Raw genomic sequence first — 27,435 nt, 5'->3', positions numbered from 1 at the left:
TTTTAATTTAAACCGAAGCCCTCCTGCATGCTAGAACCTTTCCCCGACACCTCGTCTTCTGTGTGAAGGGAATGTTTTTACATAGAAAAGTATTCAACCGTGTGAACTTCTGGCTCATAAACCAGGTTCTTCTCCACTGAGATCTACGATCTTTCTTTCCTTTCTTCCAGATTTTGCAACAGTTTGCCAGGAGTGCACAGACTTCCACTTCCCTGGGATTCAGGAGCAGCTTGAAGTTGTTCAGCAGGTTGTACTTTATGCCAGGGCACAACGCAGCAGTAAATCCAAGAGACTGCATGGTTAGTACTAGTTGTAGTGATTTCTAGTGTCCTTACCAGTAAAAACAAGGGAAATAAGCATTTCAAGAGTGTCATTTAAGAATACATTTCTGCACACAGAATTTTTGTTTTAATTCTCAAGTTTCAATTGATCGCTGCTGCTTGAGTTACGTATAAATGTTCCAGTTGCGTCTTCCTTGTTTGTGTAGAAAATAATTTGATCGTTCCTTGTGTGACACCAAGATACATTCAGTTACAAATGATATACTATTTTTTTTTTTTTTTTTGGTCATCTACAGATTCAGGAAACAGAAACAATGGCAATGAAGATAAATCTAAGAACGTAGAACAAAACCTATCAAATATTTTGCCTGGTACGTTTAGTTATGCAGTTTGTTCAGTTAGATGCGTTCCTTGCTAGAATTCATATTGCAGTCTTTTTTAAATTCCTGTGTCAATTTATCATTCAAGGCTACTTGCCAAATATGCTTTAACTGAGAGGCACCCCAGAGTTTCCCAGTGCTAGGCAATTTTGAGATGGGCCGCAACCAGTAACCCAATTTAAGGTCTCTGTGAATTAAAGAATGATTTGTGTCATCTTGAAGCACAAAGGGAAGAAAAGCTAACAAAGGATCTGGTTTACAGTGGTGCCTCGCAAGACGAAAAGAATCCGTTCCGCGATTCTCTTCGTCTAGCGGTTTTTTCGTCTTGCGAAGCAACCCTATTAGCGGCTAAGCGGATTAGCGCTATTAGCGGTTTAGCGGCTATTAAAGGCTTAGCGGCTTAGAAAAAGGGGGGAAAGCGGGGGGGGGGGAATCGCAAGACTAGCAAGACGTTTCGTCTTGCGAAGCAAGCCCATAGGGAAAATCGTCTTGTGAAGCAACTCAGAAACGGAAAACCCTTTCGTCTAGCGGGTTTTCCGTCTTGCGAGGCATTCGTCTTGTGGGGCACCACTGTAATAGGTTGCTGTGTGATTTGGGTAAATACTATCTTCCAAAAATCTGCCACTCTGGCATAGTCCTCCACAGGTGAAAAAGCACTTCCTTAACCTGACAAACCCACCAACAATATGCAGAGAGACTCCAGTGAATATAATTCAGGTGAATTGGAATCCTATGCCATCAGGCTAGTCTCCTGTACTTTAGCAGAGATAGAGTGTAAATGAGGTCAAGATCACGTAGCTTTCCATTCAGCTTCAGTAATTTTAATATTCACGTCCTCCCGTAGCTGACAAGATTCAGAGCAGTCTGGGGATTGGAAATAACAGCAACATTTTATAAATTTCCACAATCACCCCCTTATTTCTCTAAGGTGGTGTCTCTCATAGACTTTCAAACATTGTCAGAGATTGAGGAGGACCATAACTGACAGAGAAGACTTGGGCTTTCTGAAACCAGGAAACTTTTATACCTTATAGTAAGGAATCCAGCATTTTGGCTAAAATTTGTTTGTTTTGTCAAATAAATTTTTCTACTGTGTGGTGCCGTTTTCCTTCCAAACCAGAGAACTGAGAGTAGTTCTCTGGGGTTTTAAAATTTAGGTGGTTTTTTAAAAAGTAGAAGATGTAAAAGGACTGAGCTTTTGGTCCATCTCTTCCGTGTCGTGTCAGACTCAGGAAAAAGTTTTTAAAGTGAAGCAGAGATGGCAAGGCAAAGAGGCAGGGAGGAAAGCGTGTCATTTCCATTGAAACACTCAGTACTTGTAATAGTTAACCTAATTGACAGGAGTCAGAATAAAAACTAATGACATTCCAGATCTCTTACGCTGTTCACTAAAGGATTCAGATATATTCTGCCACTTTTTAAAAGTAGAATCAGATATATACCTGGGAAGAATTTAGAATAAGAACATAAACTTTGGCAGAATCGTTGTTTTCAAGGCTGCTATATGCCCAAGCCAATATAAATTGAGAGTGGTCCAACTTATAATATCTTTCTCAATAGAAACTGCCAAAGGAGTAAAATTGTGTTTCACAGTCAAGAAGTTACAATCTCAAATGAATTTGTAAGTCCACTGTTGCACTGCCTTGTTTTGACTATGTTCTATTTGTCCACACATATAAATGTTAAATAGCATGGGGTACATTTTTACACTTTGCCATGTAATCTTGCCAAAAAACAACATGACCTATATTTAATTCTTACCTAATAGAACACATCTGATATCCAGAATTGGGATCTGATGCTAAAATACTTTCCAACATTTTACTCCTTTCATAGGTTTGGTTTTAAATTTATCACTAAACTTATTATAACATTTTTCCCTTAGGAGAATTTTACATCACCCGTCATTCAAATCTCTCTGAGATTCATGTTACTTTTCACCTCTGTGTGGATGATAATGTGAGGTCAGGTAATATCACTGCCCGGGATCCTGCAATAATGGGCCTACGAAATATCCTCAAAGTGTGTTGCACACATGACATCACCACAGTTAGTATTCCTCTTCTGCTGGTACACGATATGTCTGAGGTAAGCAACTTATCACCAGTGACTTCTTGTTCTTGTTTAACAATATTGTGGCTGACCCTGCTAGTCTAGACCTGCTAGTTTCCTAAAGTGGTAGGAATCAACCCACAGTCAATAAAGACCTAGGAGTCTAAGGGTTCCTGGAGCAGAAAAACGGTTTACAAGATATAATGTGAAAAACCTAATTGGGAACTGTGATCTTCAGAAATAAAGGTCATGGGCATATACAGAGTACATCTCCCTTGCTACTAAAAAGCCTCTATATTTAACAAGATTCCACAGTGCAGCAGTGTTCTCAGACCATACTATATTGCTTTTAAAAAAGTACAGTGGTGCCCCGCAAGACGAATGCCTCGCAAGACGAAAAACTTGCTAGACGAAAGGGTTTTCCGTTTTTTGAGTCGTTCCGCAAGACGAATTTCCCTATGGGCTTGCTTCGCAAGACGAAACGTCTTGCGAGTTCTTGCGAGTTTGTTTCCTTTTTCTTAAAGCCGCTAAGCCGTTAATAGCCGCTAAGCCGCTAATAGCCATGCTTCACAAGACGAAAAAACCGCAAGACGGAGAGACTCGCGGAACAGATTAATTTCGTCTTGTGAGGCACCACTGTATACAGATGAAGAGTTTCAGTTTTAAAACCATTGTGAGGTGTGTGGGTTTTTTTGCAGTATCAAAAGGAAAATTCTTTATTTCCTCCAGAGATAGAGGTATAAAAGCAAGCTGCCTTCTGGAAAACTTCAAGGACCTTTTAAAAAGGCTTTGGAGCTTGGCTTCAAAGCTATATTCCCGCCCCACATCACCACAAACACATACTTCAGGCCTCCTTGGTGCTGCTTAACGCCATCATTTTAAAAAGTTCTCGACACCATTTGAAAACCTGTGTTAAAAATGGGAGGAGGAGCAAGCACTCTCTCCCACAATTATTTTTTCTCCCATCCCAAATGCAGTAGGAACATAAGTAAGATACTCACATTTTGTTCACTGGTATTCTGCCTCCCTCTCCCTGCTTGCTTAGGGTAGCTAGCCTAGCTAGTACACACATTCATGGGGCTCTGCAAAATGTGATGTGTTCTGTCGCTCGGTAAGCACATCCTGCGAGGAAATAGCTCTGGGCGCAGTCAGAATCTAGAATCGATTCTGATTGACTTATTAGGGCCTGATAATACCTGCCCTCTCCGGTTTATTAATAGGATTTGGTGCTGTGTGCTCATTCCAGTATTGTGATTGGCGTGATTATTAATAGATGGCAACTTCTGCTATTCAACAAACACACAATTGCCAAGCGTTCATTGGCTTTTATCTGGCAGTATGTTGCATCGTGATCCTAAGAAAAAATGTCACCGGTATTCACAAGAATACAGTGGTACCTCAAGTTACGGACGCGATCCGTTCCAAGGTGCCGTTTGCACCCCAAAAAGTCCACAACTAGAGTGCCGCTTACCCGCACAGCACGATAAAGTGCTTCTGCACATGCGCGCATGGGGTGAAACCTGGAAGTTCGTATCCTGAAAAAACGCAACTGGAGACTGACGTAACAAGAGGTACAGTGGTGCCTCGCAAGACGAAAAGAATCCATTCCGCGAGTCTCTTCATCTTGCGAAGCAAGCCCATTAGCGGATTAGCGCTATTAGCGGCTTAGCGGGCTTAGCGGATCAGCTGATAAGCGGCTTAGCGGATCAGCTGATAAGCGGCTTAGCGGATCAGCTGATAAGCAGCTTAGCGATCAGCTGTTAAGCGGCTTAGCGGATCAGCTGATAAGCGGCTTAGCGATCAGCTGTTAAGCGGCTTAGCGGATCAGCTGATAAGCGGCTTAGCGGCTTGGGGAAAAGGAAAAAAAACCCTGCAGGAACTCGCAAGACATTTTCGTCTTGCGAAGCAAGCCCATAGGAAATTCGTTTTGCGAAGCACCTCCAAAACGGAAAACCCTTTCGTCTAGCGGGTTTTCCGTCTTGCGAGGCATTCGTCTTGTGGGGCACCACTGTACGACTGTACTCGAAAATGGGATTTCTCTGTTAGCCTACTGACATATGCCCATGTGTGTGATATGTAAAAATGCATATCAGAATGATGGGGACCCTCCAGAGAAACGGGGGAAATTTGTGACCCCTCCTTAAGAACAACTCTTTTGGTGTGGAAGGAGGGGAATTTGGTTTTCATCCAGGGATGTCTCCTCTCACCCTGATATTGGATCACCCTGCTTTTTGACTCTTGGATAATATCAGCAGTTCCAGGCCTGGGAATCAATGGGAGTCTATAGAATGGGTGCCATTAAGGAGGAGGTTCTAATTGCATTGCTAGAGAGGACCCTATCGTTCCTCCTGCATGACAGGGTCACTGGGTTGGGCTCCAGCTCCACCTAGTGGACAGGCGGGAAGTGGGTGTCTCCTAATCAGCTTTTGCTCCCACCTGAGGCATTCTCATCACTCTTGGTCAGGGGTCAACAAAGTTTTTGTGGCTTGGGCCAGTTCACAGTCCCACAGACACTGCGGTGAGCCGGAGTGTGTGTGTGCACACATGCACGCATGCGCAAATGCTATTTCTAGCGCTCCTTCCAGCGCGGAGGAGGCATGCGCAGTTTCCCATTGGCTGCAGGAGCTTCTTGCAGCCAATGGGAAGCCGGTCAGCATCATGGAAGGCGGTTCCCACTGTGCTCCGTGCCAGCACACGGGAGCCGACCGAGCGGGCAGTGGGGGTCCCTGAGTGGGAGGCGGGGGTCCATGGGCCAGTTAAATGACCCCCATGGGCTGTTTGTGGCCCATGGGCCTTAGGTTGCCAACCCCTGCTCTTAGTTCTAGCTTACTCTACATTTTTTTTCCACTCCTCTGAAGCCCCTCTCCTTTTTTTTTTAAGATATTTTATTAGATTTTAAGAATCACAACAAAAATAAGAAAGAAAAAACATAACACATACACAAGAATATAAGATTATAAAATACAAAAAATGCAAATATTTAACTTAGAAAAAGAAAAAAAAAGAAAAAGGGAAAAAAAACATTGAAAAAACACACAAAAATCCCTCTTTTTAATTCCACATTCTTTGATTCACTTATTTTCCTGACTTCCTCACATCTCCCTTTTTTTGTATCCCTTTTAAAAATTAGTTCAGCAAATTCATATCCAATTAATTTATCTATTATCAATCCAATCTTATTTTTTATCTTGTTGCTAGAACCCCTTCAATTCATTTCAATGTCATTAACATTCAAAAATTTTACAGTGTTTCTGTAGATAAATTTTAAATTTCTTCCAATCTTCTTCCACCGACTCTTTTCCCTGGTCTCGGATTCTGCCAGTCATTTCCGCCATTTCCATATAGTCCATTACTTGCATCTGCCATTCTTCCAGAGTGGGTACTCTGAAGCCCCTCTCCATCCATCTGTCATCCAGATCTTCCAACCTCCCTCCATTTGGAGTGGCAGCTTCCTCCCATCCATTTCCACCTTTCCTTTCCTAAACATTTTTTTCAGCTTGTTTAGCTAAAAGTTGAAGAAGAAAGGACATTCCCTCTTTCTCCTTCCTCTTCCTTTCCCTGCTCAACAGACTGTATTCAGGGGACTTGGATCACAGCCTGCCCATGACCCATAGAGCCGTTCCACATGGTTCATGATCAGGCCCATGTCTTTCTTGGGTGCGCATGTCTGTAACTCCCCTTGCCTGCACAAATGTCTACAGGGCAGCAGCCTCCAGCACTTTTCAGCAACTCAGGACCCCCCAGTAGGCCACAAGCAAGATACAGTAGTACCTTGACTAGGTATTGATACATCGCCCAGGAGTGGTTTGAGGGCCAGAGCACAGTGGGGCGTTCACCCGGCGGGATATCTTGGGTGAAACCACTGCTGTCAGGTGTAGGCACCATCACACACTGGCCCTTAAACCGAGGGGGAAGCGAGGCACAGAGGAATGAGTTCCATTGGCCCTGGCCCCATGGCCGATGGAGCTTGTAACTCCCTCTGTGCAGTGGCTGCAAGTGCCACATAATGCTCATTCCTCACTTGTAAGAAAGCCTCTCCTCTTCCCAGAGGGGAGGTGTTGTGAGGGGGAACCGTTCCTGCGTCGGCGGGGGGGAGGGGGGCGTGTTTGGCTCCCTGCATCATCTCCTCGGCTGCTGCCCCGCCCTGCAGTGGGCCAGCCAATAGGGTTGGCCTGGGGGCGGGGTTTAGCCGCATTCAAGCGGCCGCGGCAGCCTCCGCGCCTCATTCTGCTTCCTGGAAGACGTCAGATCGCCCGCCCGCCCGCCCTTTAGGCTAGGTTTGTGCTCATGACCTTGCTATGGACCTTGGTTGGTTGCCCAGGGTCCTGGTAGGAGTTTTTGTCCATTTGGCTAAATTGGCACCAGCCTCTTGCTTTTTCGCCTGTTGTTGTTTAGTCCTTTAGTCGTGTCTGACTCTTCGTGACCCCCTGGACCAGAGCACGCCAGGTACTCCTGTCTTCCACTGCCTCCCGCAGTTTGGTCAAACTCATGCTGGTAGCTTCGAGAACACTATCCAACCATCTTGTCCTCTGTCGTCCCCTTCTCCTTGTGATCTTTCCCAACATCAGGGTCTTTTCCAGGGAGTCTTCTCTTCTCATGAGGTGGCCAAAGTATTGGAGCCTCAGCTTCAGGATCTGTCCTTCCAGTGAGCACTCAGGGTTGATTTCCTACAGAATGGATAGGTTTGATCTTCTTGCAGTCCATGGGACTCTCAAGAGTCTCCTCCAGCAGCATAATTCAAAAGCATCCATTCTTCGGCGATCAGCCTTCTTTATGGTTCAGCTCTCACTTCCATACATTACTACTGAATTGCCTACCTCGTAACAATTCGTCACAACTTTTCCAATTTTGGTGGTTAGGCATTGGAATATGTGTTGGGGGGCGGGATGTGGCCATCACCTACCCTGCCCCATTTTGGGTATTCCATTAAAGGAATCCGGCAGTCGTGGATCCTGTCTGACACCCTTGCTGGTGGCTAGGGCCATGGCACGACCCCCGGTGACATCAGGGGAAGCTTCCAGTTGTATTTGCATCCACAAGCTCCTCCCACTGGTTGTTAACCTTCAAATGACCCCCCCCCCCCGCGCGCTGCGCAGGTAGGTATACCTGATATAGGTAGTTTGATCCAATGCCTAAGCCAATAACGCTCACATGCTGTAACCAATAAAAGTTGTGGCCTTTTTCAGCCTGTTAACTTAAAATACTTGTGTCCATGTCCATTACTTCTCCACTACGCAGGTTAGGGTCCTCAACTCACAAATTATTCTTTCATTGTGGCAGCACCTGTACTTGGGATCTCCTTCCCTCTTGACTTCAGGCAGGTGCCTTTGTTGTACTTTTTGCCAGTTGTTAAAACATTATTGCTTAGACAAGCCTGTCCATTGACAGCCTGTCCATTGACGTTACCTTGTTTTAATCTCTCTTTAGTCTGTTGTTAATTTTAATTGTTTTTTGAATGTTTAGACTTGTTTTTGCCTGATTTTTTTTTACAATTCTCAGATTTCTTGTAAACTACTTAGAGCTTTTATTACAATCCAGCGGTGTATAAATTTTGTTAAATAAGAGAAACAAACGGTGCTGTTCTGAGAAGATTAATTTTATAGATTTAAATTCTGTGCCGTTCTCTGTGCCCCGTCTTATTTTTATTCTGTGCATACCCAAAATGACAAGTACACACGTTGTCATCCAAAGCAGTCATCATCCAAGTGTCACATCCTGTTTCTTCCAGAAAGCCTTTTATGGCATCAGCTCGTAACCTCACTGACTGCCAAATGTGCTGCTAATTTCCCTTCAGAATAACAGGACCTTCCTTTTTAGATCCTGGTTTTTATCTTCGCCAAGACGCAGATCAAAACCACCGGCAAACACCCACGTTGCATGTGAGCAAGAGAGCGTGTGGGCAGATGAAATTACAATGGAGATCTAGTATTTCTTCCGCTAAGCCTGAAAAATCCCTATATCTGTATTCCGTTATCCCTTGCTACTCTTTCTGATTCATATATTACATAACCCCGAGGGCTAAGTAAACAGACGTTAAGGATTTGCATCATGAGAAAATTGATTCTAAATGTTTCCAGTTTACAAGATGTTTTGTGGTTTTACCGTCAGTCTGTATTTTATACATGTTCACTGAATCTAGGTATTTTAGTCTTGCTATCCTTGTAGGACATGGTGGGACAGATTTGGCTGCTTCCAAACAATGCGCCTGAAATTTAACCTGAATTTAACAGTTATTTATTTTATCAGATGTAAGCTTTGGCTTTCTATACTAGGTCCTCAAGGTGGCTAAGTGAATAACGTCGAAAATACAACATAAAACAAAAACCAGTAAAAAGCACAGATGGTAACTGATAAAGCAGCAAGATAAATGCAGTCATCAGCTGATATAAAGTGGTGTATTTTGAGAACCCAATAATGAATTTACAGAGCTTATTTATTAGCAGACTTATGAAATGATTGGGGCCCTTAATGTGCTTTCGTAGTATGATGACATAGTGCATGGCAGGGGAGCAGATTTAATCACAGTATAGTTTGACTGTGGCGTGATAGAATCTGAGTCGGAGAGGATCTTTTAGGTCATGTAGTGCAACTCCCACTTGATAGAACTAGATCATCCCCAAGGTGGCTGTCTAGCCTCTTCTTGAAGACCTCTAGAAAGTGAGAACCCACAGACCTTCTAGAGACTTGGTCCCACTGTCTTACTGTTAAATGAAATGTAAAGGTAAAGGGACCCCTGACCATTAGGTCCAGTCGCGGACGACTCTGGGGTTGCGGTGCTCATCTCGCTTTATTGGCCGAGGGAGCCGGGGTACAGCTTCCGGGTCATGTGGCGAACCAGAGCAGCGCACGGAAACGCCGTTTACCTTCCCGCCGTAGCAGTACCTATTTATCTACTTGCACTTTGACGTGCTTTTGAACTGCTAGGTTGGCAGGAGCAGGGACCGAGCAACGGGAGCTCACCCCGTCACGGGGATTCGAACCGCCAGACCTTCTGATCGGCAAGTCCTAGGCTCTGTGGTTTAACCCACAGCGCCACCCGCGTCCCTAAATGAAATGAGACTTGTATAAATAAAGATATTGAGGGAGGGCAAGCAACAGGCAGTGGTTTGGGGCGGGGATTGAGTGAACATAGCAACCATACATTCCATAAATTTGAGATGTTAAAGTTGGATGAATGAAGAAATGGTGACAGTTAACTTGTTGCAATGGCTTATTAATTTGAGTCATTTGCTGAGTGTCTTGATCTGTATATAAAACACCTGCTATTTAATTGATAATTAATCAATTTTAATTTTTGTTTTTTATTTTAAGGAAATGACTATATCCTGGTGTCTGAAAAGGGCAGAGCTTGTATTTAAGTGTGTTAAAGGTTAGTAGTGCACAGTCATATTCTACATTTTTGGAAATGCCAATTTCAAGAGTAATGGGAACAGCCTTAACTCAGTGAGCACGTGCATTGCAAGCAAAAAGTTCCAGGTTCAATCCCTGGCGTCTCTGGTTACAAAGCTCAAATAGTACAGTTTGGAAAGACCTGAGACCTTTGATAGCACTTTGTTGTTGTTTAGTCATTTAGTCGTGTCCGACTCTTCGTGACCCCATGGACCAGAGCATGCCAGTCACTCCTGTCTTCCACTGCCTTCCGCAGTTTAGTCAAACTCATGCTGGTAGCTTCAAGAACACTGTCCAACCATCTCGTCCTCTGTCATCCCCTTCACCTTGTGCCCTCCATCTTTCCCACCATCAGGGTCTTTTCCAGGGAGTCTTCTCTTCTCATGAGGTGGCCAAAGTACTGGAGCCTCAGCTTCAGGATCTGTCCTTCCAGTGAGCACACAGGGCTGACTTGCTTAAGAATGGATAGGTTTGATCTTCTTGCAGTCCATGGGACTCTCAAGAGTCTCCTCCAGCACCAGAATTCAAAAGCATCAATTCTTCAGCGATCAGCCTTCTTTATGGTCCAGCTCTCACTTCCATACATCACTACTGGGAAAACCATAGCTTTAACTATATGGACCTTTGTTGGCAAGGTGATGTCTCTGCTTTTTAAGATGCTGTCTAGGTTTGTCATTGCTTTTCTCCCAAGAAGCAGGCGTCTTTTAATTCCGTGGCTGCTGTCACTTGATAGCACTAGACTAGACTAAATCAGCATGAGTCAACTTCATATGTTCAACTAAAGTAGTGGTTTCTGAACTGTTTGAAAACTAGACTTAACTACTGTGCAAATGTGTGTGGAATTGCAGCCTGAACCACACTGCATATCAATATTATTATTTTCTTCTGAACGGAGTATCCATCATAAAATCCACTATGCCAAGAGCTCTTTGTCTTATTGAGCTTTTCAAGACCAGAATAAACTCTTTGGGCCATCCCGTTGAGAATACCAGATAGACACCATAAACATAGAAGAAACTGCTCTGCATGATCTAATAATAGTACATTAGGTAAGACCATGTTGACTTGTTTCTCTGCACAAAGAATTGCAGCCTGCCTCCAGTCCCAGCCAAGCCTTGTATGAAAAGCAACATGTTGCAGGAAGCTGTCCTTGCTTTTGGGGTTGTGGACAATGTAGTGTGGGGAGATAGGAATTCCTCTTCCATGGATGTTGCTTTCCAGTTCTATTCCACATTGAATTGCACCAGCAGAACCACTGAAAGTCTGCACTCCTTTAGGTGGAACTTGGGCAAAAACTTGTACTCCTGACTCAAGCCAGTTCCTTTCATGTTGTAATGTGAAGCTGTTGTAGAAAACTGGGAGCGCCTAACTGGCTTTGCTCAGTCGGGTGGCTTAATCACAGAAGCCAGGTTCTATTATATACAGTCCTGGTTGGAGCCATGATTTACAGGGTCACTGTGTTTTTGAATTCCTTCCAGGATTCATGATGGAAATGGCTTCATGGGATGGAGGGATTTCTCGGACGGTTCAATTCCTGGTACCGCAGGTAAGTTAACGAAGACACACATAGACTTTAAATTTTGTTATGTTCTAGAACAGAAATTTTGATAGGTTCTAGGGACGCGGGTGGCGCTGTGGGTTAAACCACAGAGCCTAGGACTTGCCGATCGGAAGGTCAGCGGTTCAAATCCCCGTGACAGGGTGAGTTTCCATGCGTTTCCATGTGCTGCTCTGGTTCGCCAGAAGCGGCTTAGTCATGCTGGCCACATGACCTGGAAGCTGTACGCCGGCTCCCTCGGCCACTAAAGCAAGATGAGCGCCTTAGCCCCAGAGTCGGTCACGACTGGACCTAATGGTCAGGGGTCCCTTTACCTTTAGAACAGAAATGGTTCATAGATTGCCCTGTGTGTTGGTGTTATTTAAAAAAATATTAAAATCTTGTGACTATCAACTTTATGCCAAAAGGTACCTCCCAATCCCATGGTTTTGTTAGTATTTTTAAAAAATATATATAATAGCAGTGTGGTTTATCAGATGGAATGCCTGCCCTGGATTTGAATCTCAGTTCAGCTTTGGAACTCCCTAGTTTATATCCCAGCTTACAGGTTCATTGTACAGATAAATTGGGGGTGGTCATTGTATATGTTTCCCTGAGCTGCTTGGAAGGAAGGGTGGGATAAAAATATAATTAAGTGGCTATTAGTAGCTGATAAGCAGAACTTTACAAATATGTGGCTTAGATTCACAGATTTTGTAAAATAGCTGTTTGTATAAAATAAACAGAGTTTATTTTGTGAAATGAGAGGCGTGTTTTATTTATTCCTGGGATGCATCTGAATAGCTGGAAATTCCCTCTCCCACTGGATGTGTAGAGTGCCCTTATGAAGCTCTTTCGGGAGCTAGATATAAATTAAATAAATAAAAAAATTAAAAGTTGCAAGGAAAGCTCAGAAGCTTAAATTGTGTTTGGGTTAGAGAGAAACATATTTACTCTTTGGCTCTCTTCCTTTTTATTACAGAGTATTTCTGAAGAAATGTTTTATCAGCTGAGTAATATGTTGCCACAGATTTTCCGTGTCTCATCTACGCTCACTCTGACATCCAAACACTGAGTGCCATCAAATACTCTGAAAAGGAAATATAGGAAGACAACACTGGATCCATTTTAATACATTAATCATCTCCTCCTTAATGATAACCACCTGAATGTGATTATGGTGCAAATTCCTTGAAAAAGCTGGGATTCGAGACATACTTTAAAGCTTGCACAAGGGGAAGTGGGTTGGTTTGTTGATTTCCCGCCCCTCACTTTTGTCTGCATGCCCTCTCACCATATTATGGGATGTTTTGGGTCCTCCAAGCTTCAGAAGCAGTGGGGAGACAGGGGCAGTAGGGAGTGTGGTAGAAGCCTAATTGAAATACAACAGTGGAGCTCTGGGTCAAGCCGTAATGTATTTTCCTGTACATAAATATTGTCAAACAGAGATAAATACTTTTTAAAAAATGGATCTCTTGACAAATGTGTTGATACTTTGTATGGAGTGTAACATTGATCTCATTTACATTGTTGACATTTGACATTCTTTGCATTTATTTATATGTGCAGAAATGGCTACAGCTTGCTTCAGCACACAGGTTGCAGTCATAAGCTTATGGAGGCTGGTGGCCGCTGCTGGGAACAGTGGTCTATAGCATTGTCGTTAACCCCCCCCCCAAAAAAAAATGTTTCGTACAACTTACCTGTGGCCAGATACCATGGCTTTGTGCATTTGACCTGCTCACATTCCACCTTATTGGCTGCTAGGAGCCAGGGAAATGCACAATTTTAGGAAGCCAGAATATGGGTTACCAAGGGGAAGGGATTTAGACATAACACTGCTGTTTTCATTTGCAGTATATTGTAGTATCGGACCTTGTTAAGAAGCAAGTTTGGCGAGTCCACTGCAACTTCCTTCCAAGCGGAGTGCTGGCTTAATGGAGCGAGATACTTTTCTATTCCTGCAGTATTTTATACTTGTTCAGTAATACGTAGTAAAGCATGAAATATGATACGTAAGCCCTTTAGTAGTATGATACAGTGGTACCTCGCAAGACGAATGCCTCGCAAGACGGAAAACCCGCAAGACAAAAGGGTTTTTTGTTTTTTGAGTTGCTTCGCAAGACGATTTTCCCTATGGGCTTGCTTCGCAAGACGGAAACGTCTTGCAAGTTTGTTTCCTTTTTCTTAACACCGTTAATACAGTTGCGACTTGACTTCGAGGAGCAACTCATAGCATGTGGTGTGGTAGCCTTTTTTGAGGTTTTTGAAGACTTTGGTATTTTTGAAGCTTTTCCAAAACTTTTCCGACACCGTGCTTCGCAAGACGAAAAAAATCGCAAGACAACAAAACTCGCCGAATGAATTAATATCGTCTTGCGAGGCACCACTGTACATTTAAACAAAATGGGAGGAGAATCACCTTCCTTGCAGTTAGCAAATGAAAAGTAATGATCATTTCTCACTATCCTAGATTCGTGCCATGAGATTTGTGTGGTGTGGTACAGTTCTGAGGCCTAGGTCACGCTGTTTCATTCTTTTACTGATCGTTCTTGTAATTGTCACCCATTTCTAGAATGGAATTTTCCTTTCCGAGGTACAGTGTTTTTGTGTTGGGATAAGATATGACATATCGGCTCCTCTGCTCTCCCATTACTCCATTCCTCTTGAGAGCCTGTGCACAGAACTGCTCTGGAAGATAAAACTGTCTTTTCTTGCATCTGAACCTATAATAATAATAAAGGGATGCGGGTGGCGCTGTGGGTTAAACCACAGAGCCTAGGACTTGCCGATCAGATGGTTGGCAGTTCAAATCCCCGCGATGGAGTGAGCTCCCGTTGCTCAGTCCCAGCTCCTGCCAACCTAGCAGTTCGAAAGCACGTCAAAGTGCAAGTAGATAAATAGGTACCGCTCCGGCGGGAAGGTAAACGGCGTTTCCGTGTGCTGCTCTGGTTTGCCAGAAGCGGCTTAGTCATGCTGGCCACATGACCCGGAAGCTGTACGCCGGCTCCCTCGGCCAATAAAGCGCCACAACCCCAGAGTCGGTCACGATACTAAATAACCTGAAACACTCCCAACACCTATAATACTAAATAACCTGAAACACTCGAAGAGCGTGGCTCAAATAAACCATGACAAGCATCAATAGCACATGCTGTGGGACAAACGCCACCTTGTCCTTGTCTTCAGACTTCACATCAAATGAATGGATCAGTGTGCAGAATCTAGCATCTTTATTTGTGAATGGCTTGAAATGAAATGAAATGAAATGAAATTTATTACGGTCCCAGACCAGCTTCACATACCGTACTAAGCGAACATAAAACACAATAGAATTAACAATTGAATATAACAATAAACGATACAAATATGACAGCCATTAGAAATGTGGTTTAGGTCTTAGTCTCTAAAATATTATTTAGAGTTTGCATCTGAGGCCTTAGTCTTTGTAATAGCACAGCGTGTTGCCTGAGTTTTATGGCAGCTGCGCAAAATTTGACCACCCTTAGTGTGATCTCTGGGTCCTTATCCTCTATCGGGGATTTTAAGCATTGAGGTTCAGACCCACTTGGAATTTTCTGTATAACAGGAGTGATCAAGACTGAGCGTATATCCTCATAAGAACGACATCGTAGCAAGACATGAGAGACGGTTTCCACCTCTATCAGGCCACAGGGGCAGATTCGCTCCGCATACAGTTTTATCTGCCCTGCGTTAAGGTAGATGGCAGCATGTTGAATCTAGCAAGGGTGAACGACCGTCTTTTAATTTTGACAGATATATTGCCGGGGTAAAACCTCTCCCAGGGTCTTTGATTGATGGGTTCTTATTCATCTCACTCACATGACACCGAAATTCTGCATCCCAGATCCGTTGGTTGAGTGGCTTTGTTTTGCTTCCAAACCAATAGACACAGACCCATCGATGCAGTTTTAGGCGAATTATGTCATAAAGGTTAGGCCTCTCCATAATTTAAAATGTAATCTATTTAAGTAAGGATCCTTCGTTTAACCCAAAGGAGGACCTGCCTTCTCAAGGCAGGAAGCAAAAATTCCAAGCAAGTTGGAAGATCGGTGGGAGTTTGGAGACCCTGGAGAGGAGAAAGGGAATCAAAATTAAAAGGGTATATGAACCTGATGCTTATAGAGCATGGGTAGGCAAACTAAGGCCCGGGGGCCAGATCCAGCCCAATCGCCGCCTAAATCTGGCCCGCAAACGGTCTGGGAATCAGAGTGTTTTTACCTGAGTAGAATGTGTGCTTTCATTTAAAATGCATCTCTGGGTTATTTGTGGGGCACAGGAATTCATTCATTATTTTTTTTCAAAATATAGCCTGGTCCCCCCACAAGGTCTGAGGGACAGTGGACTGGCCCCCTGCTGAAAAAGTTTGCTGACCCCTGTTATAGAGCAATACCGGTTATGTTAACAAACTGCTCCTTTGATGTGAATAAGCACACTTTTTTAAAGAAAATTTAAAAAATTGTCCAGCAGCACCTTAGAGACCAATGTAAGTTTGTTCTGGGTATAAGCTTTTCTGTGCATGCACACTTCTTCAGATACTATTTTCTAAAAGAGTGACTCGGCCTCTGTTTTTTAAAGAAATAGTTAATATGTGGTCGGCAGACAAGGAAGGACAAGAACCCAAGTAGCTGTTTCCCATTAGAAAGGGACGATAGGGAAGGACTCTTGAGAAAGTTTCCCTATACAAAATCATAATAGTATTTGCTGTCTCCATTTAGTTTGGTAGTCCAGCCTGGATCTCCAGGTGACCTTGCATTAGTTGCTTAAGCATTGCCCATTTTTTGCTAATCATCCCTGTTCCCTGCAGACTGCTGTACCCCTTCTCTTACCCGATAACAGCATTTTTTGTTTGGGGCTGCGTGTGAAAGGGATTGCAGCAGCAAGCAAATAGGAGAGCCCTGTTCCATATTTGCTCATATTTGGCTTTCCTGTGTCATTACAATACACCATCCATTCAAATAGATTCTGCCTCTATAAACATAAACTCCAGTCAAGCTTGCAAAAATCTATCATTTGCCCGATAACAAATGTTGGAAATGTAAAGAAACTGAAGGTACATTCTTTCACCTTTGGTGGACGTGCCCAAGGATTAAGGCTTTCTGGGAGATGATATATAATGAACTGAAAAAGGTATTTAAATATACCTTCTTGAAGAAACCAGAGGCCTTTCTCCTGGGCATCGTAGGCCAATTGGTGCCAAAAAAGGATAGAACTTTCTTTATGTATGCCACGACAGCAGCAAGAATACTTATTGCAAAGTATTGGGAGACACAAGATCTACCCACCCTGGAAGAATGGCAGATGAAGGTGATGGACTATATGGAACTGGCAGAAATGACCGGCAGAATCCGAAACCAGGGAGAAGAGTCGGTGGAAGAAGACTGGAAGAAATTTAAAGACTATCTACAGAAATATTGTAAAATTAATGAATGTTAGAATGATGTTGGATAAAAAGTTAAGTGGTTTTTAGCTATAACGCTATAAGGAATATGAAAAAATGGATTATTAACAGGTAAAAATTTAATGTTACAATATTTTAAGATTAAAGACTAGGATAAACAAAGAGGGAAAGGATTTGCTGAACTAACAAGTTGAATTGGAATACAAAAAGGGAGGTGTGAGGAGGTCCGGGAAACAAGCAAATGAAAGATAAGTGATGGAAAGATGGAATTGTTTTTTAACTATTTTTATTTTGTATTTTTTCTTTTTTTCTTTTGTAATATTTTGAAAATTTCAATAAATATCTTAAAAATAAATAAATAAATAAACATAGGATTTTAGCAATTGTGACCAATGTGATCATAGACAGATTAGTCCTTTCTCTCTTTTTAAGCCGTCTAAGCTAGTTGACACGGACGCGGGTGGCGCTGTGGGTTAAACCACAGAGCCTAAGACTTGCCGATCAGAAGGTCGGCGGTTCGAATCCCCACAACGGGGTGAGCTCCCGTTGCTCGGTCCCTGCTCCTGCCAACCAAGCAGTTTGAAAGCAAAGTATCACAGTTCAAGTAGAAAAATAAATACCGCTCTGGCGGGAAGGCAAACGACATTTCTGTGTGCTGCTGTGGTTCGCCAGAAGCGGCTTAGTCATGCTGGCCACATGACCCGGAAGCTGTACGCCGGCTCCCTCGGCCAATAAAGCGAGATGAGCGCCACAACCCCAGAGTCGGCCACAACGACCTAATGGTCAGGGGTCCCTTTACCTTTACCTTAAGCTAGTGGACAGTGAATGCCGTCATAATGCATTGTAAGGCCATTGTTTTTGTCTCGTGAACCTGCTGTAAGTCTTAATTAGAATGGCCTGAGTTCCACAATTACTATTCCGTAATTGTTTTACAATCTGGGTTCTTTTCATCGCTATGTAAGGGGAAAGGATGGGCTGAAGGAAGACAGCTGAGAGTTGCATCTGGGGATGTCAGTTTCGTTTCTGGGCAACCATTTTACAGCTGCTGTGAGTCTGAAGCTAAAGGTCAGTACAGAGACGCTGCAGAAGAGAGTTCCATGCGCATTCCAGCTGTGAACACATGGCTGCCGCTTGTCTGTTTCGGAGGAATTTTCAGTGTACCCTCGCATGCTTGCCTTGACCTCGCTCCATGCCTTCCGTCTACTGCGAATCAGGCAGGAGCTATTCTCTAATCTCACGTCAAATAGGCATTCTGCACAGGAGATGCTTTGAATAGCTGCATATCATCATTAGAACGGCGGCTATGAATGGATCTCATTTATCTTTAGCCCAAGGTTTGCATCCTATTTGCAAGGGCCTCACGGGATTCTCAAGCCAAGATCAAGCTTAGAAACTCTGGAATATTGAATAATTTGTGGAATTCGTTGACTTCTAAATAGGAGGAATGTTCAGTTCCTTTAAAAAGGAGGGTTGGGCCAAAATTATCTCATTTTCGGATCATTTTCATGTGTCAAAGAAGCTCCCCCCATTTTTGGCAATTTCCTGCACTTGTTACAAGCATATTCACATTGTTTCCATACTGTTCCTCGTGGGGCCATTTTGTCAAGCGATCATCCGGCAGCATATTTCACATTGTGACTGCAGAAACTCTGTTTGTATCACATCACATTTATCTATTAAAATTTTTATTCTGCTTTTCTCCCAGATTTAATCATTTAAAATCAAATTAACAGCGCAATAGCACACACGTATACACAGAAATAAGTCCCACTGACTTTAATGCAACTTTTTCCTGGGTATCTGAGTGCAGGATTTCAGCTGTAAAGGATTAAATAACTTATCATAATAATCAACTATGGTTCTAAAATTCAGTACGTATTTTTGTTCATGATTTCTCTAGCTTCCGTTTGTTTTGTTTTTGAAGGGTATGAGCTGTCCCACCCAGGTAAGTAAAAGGAAAGAGTTTGGAATATAATTTTGTGAAGCCTTCCTGCCTCTCCTCCGCTATTTAGTCACATGGTTTGCAGTCTCTCCATTCATTGCTCACTATATAAGTCCATTTCCTTGCAAGGACCCTGGCCCACAATGTTTCAGCCACAGGGATGGAAGGAAAAGGCCCTATTAAGCCCTAGGGCTGATCGTTTGTGCACAATTGTACCATTCATTTTTATGAATCGATCTCTAAAAGATGGACAGTTGAGCAACCACAAATCTAATCTGTTGAAACACTTCGCTGTTACTGCTTAAGATAATGATCTGTTTGTTTATAATTAGACTTTTTTATATGGCACAAGTTGGAAGTCTCTACAGCTACAAAGGCTTTCGCCAACTAGAGGACATACTTTTGTAACATCAGTTGATAAAAATAAGACGGTCTTTTTAATAGAACAAGTTACTTACATTTTATATTTAACCCCTGTCAGTACTATTATTTCAAAATACTTTCGAAATCTGATCTTGATCTTGCATATGTTAAGAGCTGTCACAAACAGATGCCTTCGCTCTTTGGCAGAGGTCAGAAACCTTTCCAAGCAGGCACACCAGACCCTGAAGCCCCCCACCCTTGGCAGCCAATCTGGCAGGGGGGGCGCTCCCCACCTGTTAATCACCTGACATCACGATGACATCAGGCAACCCATTTTTCCTTTGCAGCACTTTTCTAGACTAATTTAAATCTGATTGAGTTAGTTCTTGGTATGAGCTTTCGTGTGCATGCACACTTCTTCAGATACACTGAAACAGAAGTTGCCAGATCCTCATCACAGCTATCTGCCAATCACCCATTCCCACCACCCTTCTGAGTAATACCCCTCCCCACCTTCTCACTATATAGAAGGATCTGGCAACTTCTGTTTCAGTGTATCTGAAGAAGTGTGCATGCACACGAAAGCTCATACCAAGAACTAACTTAGTTGGTCTTTAAGGTGCTACTGGAAGGAATTTTTTTTGTTTTGACTATGGCAGACCAACACGGCTACCTATCTGTAATTAAATCTGATTTCTCAACTTGGGCGTACTAGCTTTTAACAAATTATTCCCATTTCTTTGGCTGTGTAGGAGCTCAAAAAAAACCCCAATCCAAACAAGAAGGAATAATAGCAAGGGTTAGGAGTCCACATGCTCAATTGGATCCACTTCAGAGGGAATTCTAGGTGTGTAAATCTGAGGCAGCTGCTGAGGAAGACAAAAGAAGGATTTCCAAGGGATCTCCTTATTTTAATGCCAAATTTGCCTGTGCTCAGTGTAAAAAGATTTCTAGCACATGTACTTGGCATAACATTCAACTGCTGCTTACATTTGTGCACCTTGCAAAATGGTTTGCATACAGCAGTGTTTCCCAACCGGTGTTCCGCGGCACACTAGTGTGCCGCGAGACGTTGCCTGGTGTGCCGCAGGAAAAATTAAAAAATTCGAAAGATATCCGGAGAGGCGGCCTTCAGGCGAGTTTTAATTTTAATTTTCCTTCTCCCACTTAATGTCCCACGCTCGCCCGAGCAGCTTGCAGTCCTCGGTAACCACGGCGACCCGAGGGAGGGGAGGGAACAAGGAAGTCGAGGGCGGCGGCGAGCCGCGATGACGTCAGTGGGCCGCGCCGCCTCGCCCTGGCACGGTGTGAGAGCCCCGGCTAGTGGCGCGAGCTTCGGAATAAGTGGGATCCGCGTGCGCGAGACCGAGATCGCGGGTAAGGAGCTCAGCCCTGGGCAGGAGGAAGCGGGGCCGCGCGTGCGGGCCACATCCCCACAGAGAGCGAGCCTCCCCCGGCCCACCACTCCGGGCAGGTCCACTCGCATGAGGGGGCGGCGATGGCGATGGCCGGCAGCTTGCCTGCAATGCCATCCCTCGAGCAGGCGAGGAGCCCGGAGGCTACCAGATGCGAGTCCTCTTTCCCACCCTGCTCGGGAATCCAGAGCACTTGGTCGCATTCAGGATCTAGAGTGGGGAAGCGGGGCTTGTGTCTGGGCTGGACACATTGGGCTGCCTGTGCCGCTCGACCTGCGGGGAGAAATCAGGGTGGGAGTCACGACCGTGAGGCAGGGCTGCCAAGTGTGGCAGAAGAGGACACGGCCGTCGCACCTGTCCTTAGGTAGGAGCTTCTTCCATGTCGACCTGCTGCCCTAAAGTCTTGGCTTTTTTCTTGGCTTTTTGGCGGTTGGCACAGAAGGAAGGCAAGGGGGAGGGGGGAAAATTGAAACTTACACTTTCGTGCGTCCCTCCCGGCGTGACGCTGCGCGCTGACGTCACGGGGCTGTAATGGTGGTGTGCCTCGAGATTTTTTTCATGAAACAAGTGTGCCTTTGCCCAAAAAAGGTTGGGAAACACTGGCATACAGAATACAGTGGTACCTTGGTTACGAACTTAATTCGTTCCGGAGGTCCATTCTTAACCGCCACCCCGCGATTTCCATTCTCATCCTGGGGCAAAGTTCGTAACCCGAGGTACTACTTCCGGGTTAGCGGAGTTTGTAACCCGAAGCATTTGTAACCCGAGGTACCACTGTATACTTTAATAGGATATAGCTTTAACCCACAGAGACTTGTGCAGCTATCAAAGACAGTGAAGAAAGTAATTCCAAGCTGATAAGGACATTCTGTAGATAACGGCTTACAAGGCTGGGAGCCACATCTCTCTTGCGATCCATACTGAGAAAGACGTGAATGCAGGAAGCTTATTTCACTAATAGAAAATAAGACAGCAATCACCACTACACCTGCTGACAGGAACGTCAATTGTCAAGGTGGAACATGACATGGACTCCTCACGTTTGGTTTGCAGGCAATGGTGATAACTTGTTGCAGCTTACCCAAAATTAACACATTGGGGGAGCTCGCTGATTTGTTTGTTCAACTGAAAAACACAGGATCAATATTCAAGTTAGCTTTGAGGGGGAGGGCAGATACCAATGAAAGTCAATTAAGGCTCATATTTGTTAGAAATTCATGCATACCTCCACACTGTTGTATGCTAAGGTTAGCAGATTTTTTTTCAATGAATCCGGGGACACTTTTCAACTTCAATGGATTTTGTATGGGGACTGATTTGCAAATCCGGGGACTGCCCCTGGGAAACGGGGATGTCTGGTAACCTTATTGTATACAGGTTGTCCTTCCTGACAAATACAGTATTTTTTGCTCTATAAGACTCACTTTTTCCCTCCTAAAAAGTAAGGGGAAATGTGTGTGTGTCTTATGGAGCGAATGCAGGCTGCGCAGCTATCCCAGAAGCCAGAACAGCAAGAGGGTTCGCTGCTTTCACTGCACAGCGATCCCTCTTGCTGTTCTGGCTTCTGAGATTCAGAATTTTTCCCCCCTTGTTTTCCTCCTCCAAAAACTAGGTGCGTCTTGTGGTCTGGTGTGTCTTATAGAGTGAAAAATACAGTAATTGGGGAAGCTTCCCTGTATGTCTGAGAATTAGTCCTTGCTTGCTTTGTTTCTCAATTGATATATGAGACCCTCAATGTTGTCGTTGCTGACGGATTCTAAGGTGAAAGGAACATGGTGCCAATTAGACTATTGATGTTATGCAGCTTCAGGAAGCTCATGAAAAGACAGACTCTAGAATTGCACAGTGCACAGTTAACAGCTATGTTGATGGGCACAGACAGAGACATTTCTTTCCTTAGCGCACCACTTCTGTTGCGGGGCTCATCTTGCTTTATTGGCCAAGGGAGCTGGCATACAGCTTCCAGGTCATGTGGCCAGCATGACAAAGCCGCTTTTGGCGAACCAGAGCAGCGCACGGAAACGCCGTTTACCTTCCTGCCGGAGCGGTACCTATTTATCTACTTGCACTTTGACGTGCTTTCGAACTGCTAGGTTGGCAGGAGCTGGGACCGAGCAACGGGAGCTCACCCCGTTGCGGGGATTCGAACCGCTGACCTTCTGATCAGCAAGTCCTAGGCTAAGTGGTTTAACCCACAGTGCCACCCACGTACATGTTCCAGTCCTCAGACTTTGCAGCCAGCATCCTGTTCGATGATGGAGTGCTTTGCATTACTCAAACACGAAGGTGAGCTTTGCATCAGTTTGCTTGTTTGCCTACCAAGCAAGCCGGTTGGTAGGTTTTATACCAATTTAAAAAATAAAATCGTCCCTCTCTCGTGCTCTTTGATTTGTCTGATCTCTCTCCATGGTTTCTGCCTGAAAATGGCTGCCATCGACCAACAAAGCACAAACAAGTAAGGCAAATACTCTGTCTGTATGGATATCTGAATCAGCTGTGAGGGGCTGTCTTTGGGGGATTTGATTGAGGATGGAGTTTGATTGGCAGGTGGAGACCTCAGAAATGGGTGTCCATCTCCTCAGGAGGGATGGGGGGTGGCAATCAAAACAAGAACAGTCAAAACAACTTCTAGTATCCACTAAAGTACTTGCTCAGAATCAATTTACACTACAATGACTAACACTTAGCCTTAAGTCTTCCTCCTTGCTAACTGAAACTCAATCCCTCTCAAGCAGAGATTTCTGCCCATCCTCCCGGCTTTGCTCTTTGAAAACTGAAAAGTAACCTTTTCACAAATCACCGTACTGGGCCAAGATCATACAAAGTTAACACAATGCAAATAGTAACGTGATCAAAAGACAAACTGATACAGAACAGTATCTAGTAACCTGGAATATTTACTTGCATCCTGTAGCTTTGGAACTGTTAAAATTTGTGTTCCACATAACTAGCAAGGAACTGACTGCAGATTGTTTTGAGCTGGAGCGGAGTATCAGAACAACAGATGACCAGGCACTCGATATTTGGCAAGAAATCAGAACCCCTGCCTTCTGCAACCAAGCTGATACCTTCCTGCATCGTATCAAGACTGCTATATGGCAGTTACCTAATCCTATGAGCTGTACCGGAAAAAAGGTCTCACTCCCCATCCTTATAATATTTCATCCTTTCCTCTTGATGTAATGGTGTGAGGTTGCAAAACCAGCTGTTCAAGAAAGTACAATTACTGTGCAGAAATGCTTCTTTGGTGCTACCTGTGTAAATGTGGATTATTCCCTTTAATTGTTCCGTCCTTCTGTGCATTGATTACTTCTTTCTTAAAAGCTTTTGTGGCATATTAAACATCTTCATAAGTTAGGGTTGTCACATTTCAGAAAGCTTTTTTAGGCAAAGTTGTTGATCCTTTTTTCCCCGAGGTTTCTCTTCAGAAATTGAGCTTTCCCCCCAGAAATGGCCAAAAATGGCAAACTTCCAATATGGGTTGCCATACAGCCAAATCCTGGGTATGTCTGGAAAAATTCTGGACATATGGCAGCCCTATATTCATTGCATTGCATTTTAATCTGATATATCTCATATTAGCCTATAAGTCATGCAAACCAGACAAAAAACATTGGGACTCAATTTGACAGATGATAGATTAGATAGATGATAGATGATTGATAGATAGATGATGATAGATAGATAGATGATAGATAGATAGATAGATAGATAGATAGATAGATGATAGATGATAGATAGATGATAGATAGATGATAGATAGATAGATGATAGATAGATAGATAGATGATAGATTAGATAGATAGATAGATAGATAGATAGATAGATAGATAGATAGATATAGATGATAGATATAGATAAATAGTTAGTTAGTTAGTTAGAGAGATATAGATGATTAGATGATAGATAGATAGATAGATAGATAGATAGATAGATAGATAGATAGATAGATAGATATAGATGATAGATAGATACAGATGATATAAATTTCAGCAAGCATAACATTTAATTTATAAGTGACAAAGAAAAATTCAAAACATTGTTCTGTTTCCAAATTTAATATGTAATTCAAATATTTTATAGGGCAAGGCTACCTCAAAGCACTAATATGGTTTACTGATATTATATGGGGGCTTCAAAATTGATTAAATGAACGGATATTGTGGGACCCATTTGTTATGTGTATTGTTGTTTTTATACACTCCCGAACCCCCAACTGAGTCGCTGAGTTTCTACTCTCAAGCTCCTCCTATACTGCCATAAAAACAGAAGCGTTCAAACAATCTTGGAAGCCATCTTGAAATCTAGCCTGTTCTGTTGAGAAATCAGCTTAGGAACAGTGATTTTCAAATGCCGCACGGCGGTCTCGTTATGCTGGACAAGTGATTTACCAAAAATTAATGAAAAATGCTTATTAAAAGTCCATAGATTTGTCAAAACCTGGGAGAAGAGGAATGTTTTATGTTTTATCTTGTATTTTTATGCTATGAACCACCCTGAGATCTTCTGATGAAGGGTGGTATGCAAATTTAATAAATAATAATAATGTTTTTGCCTGGATCCAAAAGATATGTAACAAAGGCTTCAAGTGAGCCTCCCAGGGGAGAGCGTTCCACTAACAGGGGGGGCCACCACAGAAAAGGCCCGTTCTCATTTTGCCTCTCAAGATTCACCTGCTGTAACAATGGAGTCAAGTCCTGGTGATGTAAGTGATTTTATCCTCAAAATGCTTTGCAAAAAAAACAACAGCAAGCTACCGTCAGTCCCGCTACCTCCAGGCCAGACTGTAAGAAGCCCCTCACTCCCTGGAAAGCTCTAGGTAAAGGTAAAGGGACCCCTGACCATTAGGTCCAGTCGTGGCCAACTCTGGGGTTGCGGCGCTCATCTCGCTTTATTGGCCGAGGGAGCCGGTGTACAGCTTCCGGGTCAGGTGGCCAGCACGGCTAAGCTGCTTCTGGCGAACCAGAGCAGCGCACGGAAACGCCGTTTACCTTCCCGCCGGAGCGGTACCTATTTATCTACTTGCACTTTGACGTGCTTTCGAACTGCTAGGTTGGCAAGAGCTGCGACTGAGCAATGGGAGCTCACCCCGTCGCGGGGATTCGAACCGCCGACCTTCTGATTGGCAAGTCCTAGGCTCTGTGGTTTAACCCACAGCGCCACCCGCATATTGAGGATGCAATGGAGGCAGCAAAGTATGCCTTCTTTACTGCCTCCACTGCCACTCGTGAAGCCCTCAGGAGTGTTCAATTGCTGGAGGTTTCTCCACTCGGGTTTGAGCCGTCTCCCAGCTTGTTTCCTTGCCCTAAACTCTGGATTATACCAGGGAGCCAAGGGGACTCCACAAAGTGGGGGAAGGCGCTCAGGGGCAATGTTGTCAACAGCCCAAGCCATTCAGATGTTCCAGAGGATGGCTGAGGCTTTGACAGGAGCATCAGTCATATCAGCTGGGAAATCCCCCAGTGCTGTCTGGAAACCCATTGGAATTTCCAGTTACAGTGGTACCTCTGGTTACGTACTTAATTCGTTCTGGAGGTCCGTTCTTAACCTGAAACTGTTCTTAACCTGAAGCACCGCTTTAGCTAATGGGGCCTCCTGCTGCTGCCACGCCACCGAAGCACGATTACTCTTCTCACCCTGAAGCAAAGTTCTTAACCCGAGGTACTATTTCTGGGTTAGCGGAGTCTGTAATCTGAAGCATATGTAACCCGAGGTACCACTGTATTATCATCCTAATAGCTCTCCTGCCTCTACAGATGGGAAATGGTGCTGAAAGCCTAAATCTCAGCTCATCTGTGAAGCTCCCTGGGCTGCCTTGGGCAAGTCATTGTCAGCCTATGTCTCAAGGTTGATTATTTTGTTTTTTTATATATAAAATATTTATTGAGAATTTTAAACATTATTTCCAATCACATACAATAAACAAAAAGAAAAGAAAACACACATACAAAAAAAGAAAAAAAAGAAAAACATACAACATCAAAGTTAGATCCTTAAAAATCATATTTTCTTCACCTTTTTGGACTTCCTCACGTCTCACGTTCCTGCGTTCTAAGTTTATAAAGTTCTAATTAGCAAATTTATCACCTTATTTCAATTCTTATTTTGTATTTTTGCAATATTATGTCTCTAATTTTAAATACTTTGACCAAAAACTTAAATTCTTAATTTAGACATACTATTAACCCAAATTTTAACTTTTCCTAAATTTTTCACCGCTTTCTCAATTTCCTTTTGACTAACTTACTGATGCCCTGTTATTTTTATTCTTGCATCTTTCTTAACACTCATACAATTTACAATATTTTTGTAGATAATCCTTGAATTTCTTCCAGTCCTCTTCCACTTCTTCTTCTCCCAGGTCACGGATTCTGCCGGTCATTTCTGCTAATTCCATATAGTCTATCAGTTGCGTCTGCCATTCTTCCAGTGTGGGCAAATCTTGAGTTTTCCAATGTTTAGCAATAAGTATCCTTGCTGCTGTTGTTGCATACATAAAAAATGTTTGATCCTTCTTTAGCACCCTCTGGCCAACAATGCCCAAGAGTAAGGCCTCTGGTTTCTTGGGGAAGGTATACTTAAATACCTTTTTCAACTCGTTATAAATCATTTCCCAGAAAGCAAGGTTGATTATTTTGATCAGATAAGCTGAGA

General features: G+C 43.5%; 1 protein-coding gene across 3 annotated transcripts in view; it reads left to right on the top strand.

Moving 5' to 3' along the window:
• FERRY3 (FERRY endosomal RAB5 effector complex subunit 3) overlaps nt 1-18,759 on the top strand; it is a 39,472-nt gene extending 20,713 nt beyond the window's left edge. For all 3 annotated transcript variants that reach the window (XM_077930735.1, XM_028728791.2, XM_028728792.2), the window contains 6 exons: nt 171-299; nt 578-652; nt 2,547-2,749; nt 10,025-10,082; nt 11,581-11,648; nt 12,622-18,759. In XM_077930735.1, the coding sequence (XP_077786861.1) occupies nt 171-299; nt 578-652; nt 2,547-2,749; nt 10,025-10,082; nt 11,581-11,648; nt 12,622-12,714 (626 nt within the window). In that variant the 3' untranslated portion in view covers nt 12,715-18,759. The remainder of the gene's footprint in view (nt 1-170; nt 300-577; nt 653-2,546; nt 2,750-10,024; nt 10,083-11,580; nt 11,649-12,621) is intronic.
• Nucleotides 18,760-27,435: the final 8,676 nt, after the last annotated feature.

The sequence above is a fragment of the Podarcis muralis genome, chromosome 6 (genome assembly GCF_964188315.1).
Source record: "Podarcis muralis chromosome 6, rPodMur119.hap1.1, whole genome shotgun sequence".
NCBI classification, from domain to species: Eukaryota; Metazoa; Chordata; class Lepidosauria; order Squamata; family Lacertidae; genus Podarcis; species Podarcis muralis.
Note: the sequence above shows the minus strand (reverse complement) of the source record. Positions and strands in the feature narration are given on the sequence as shown.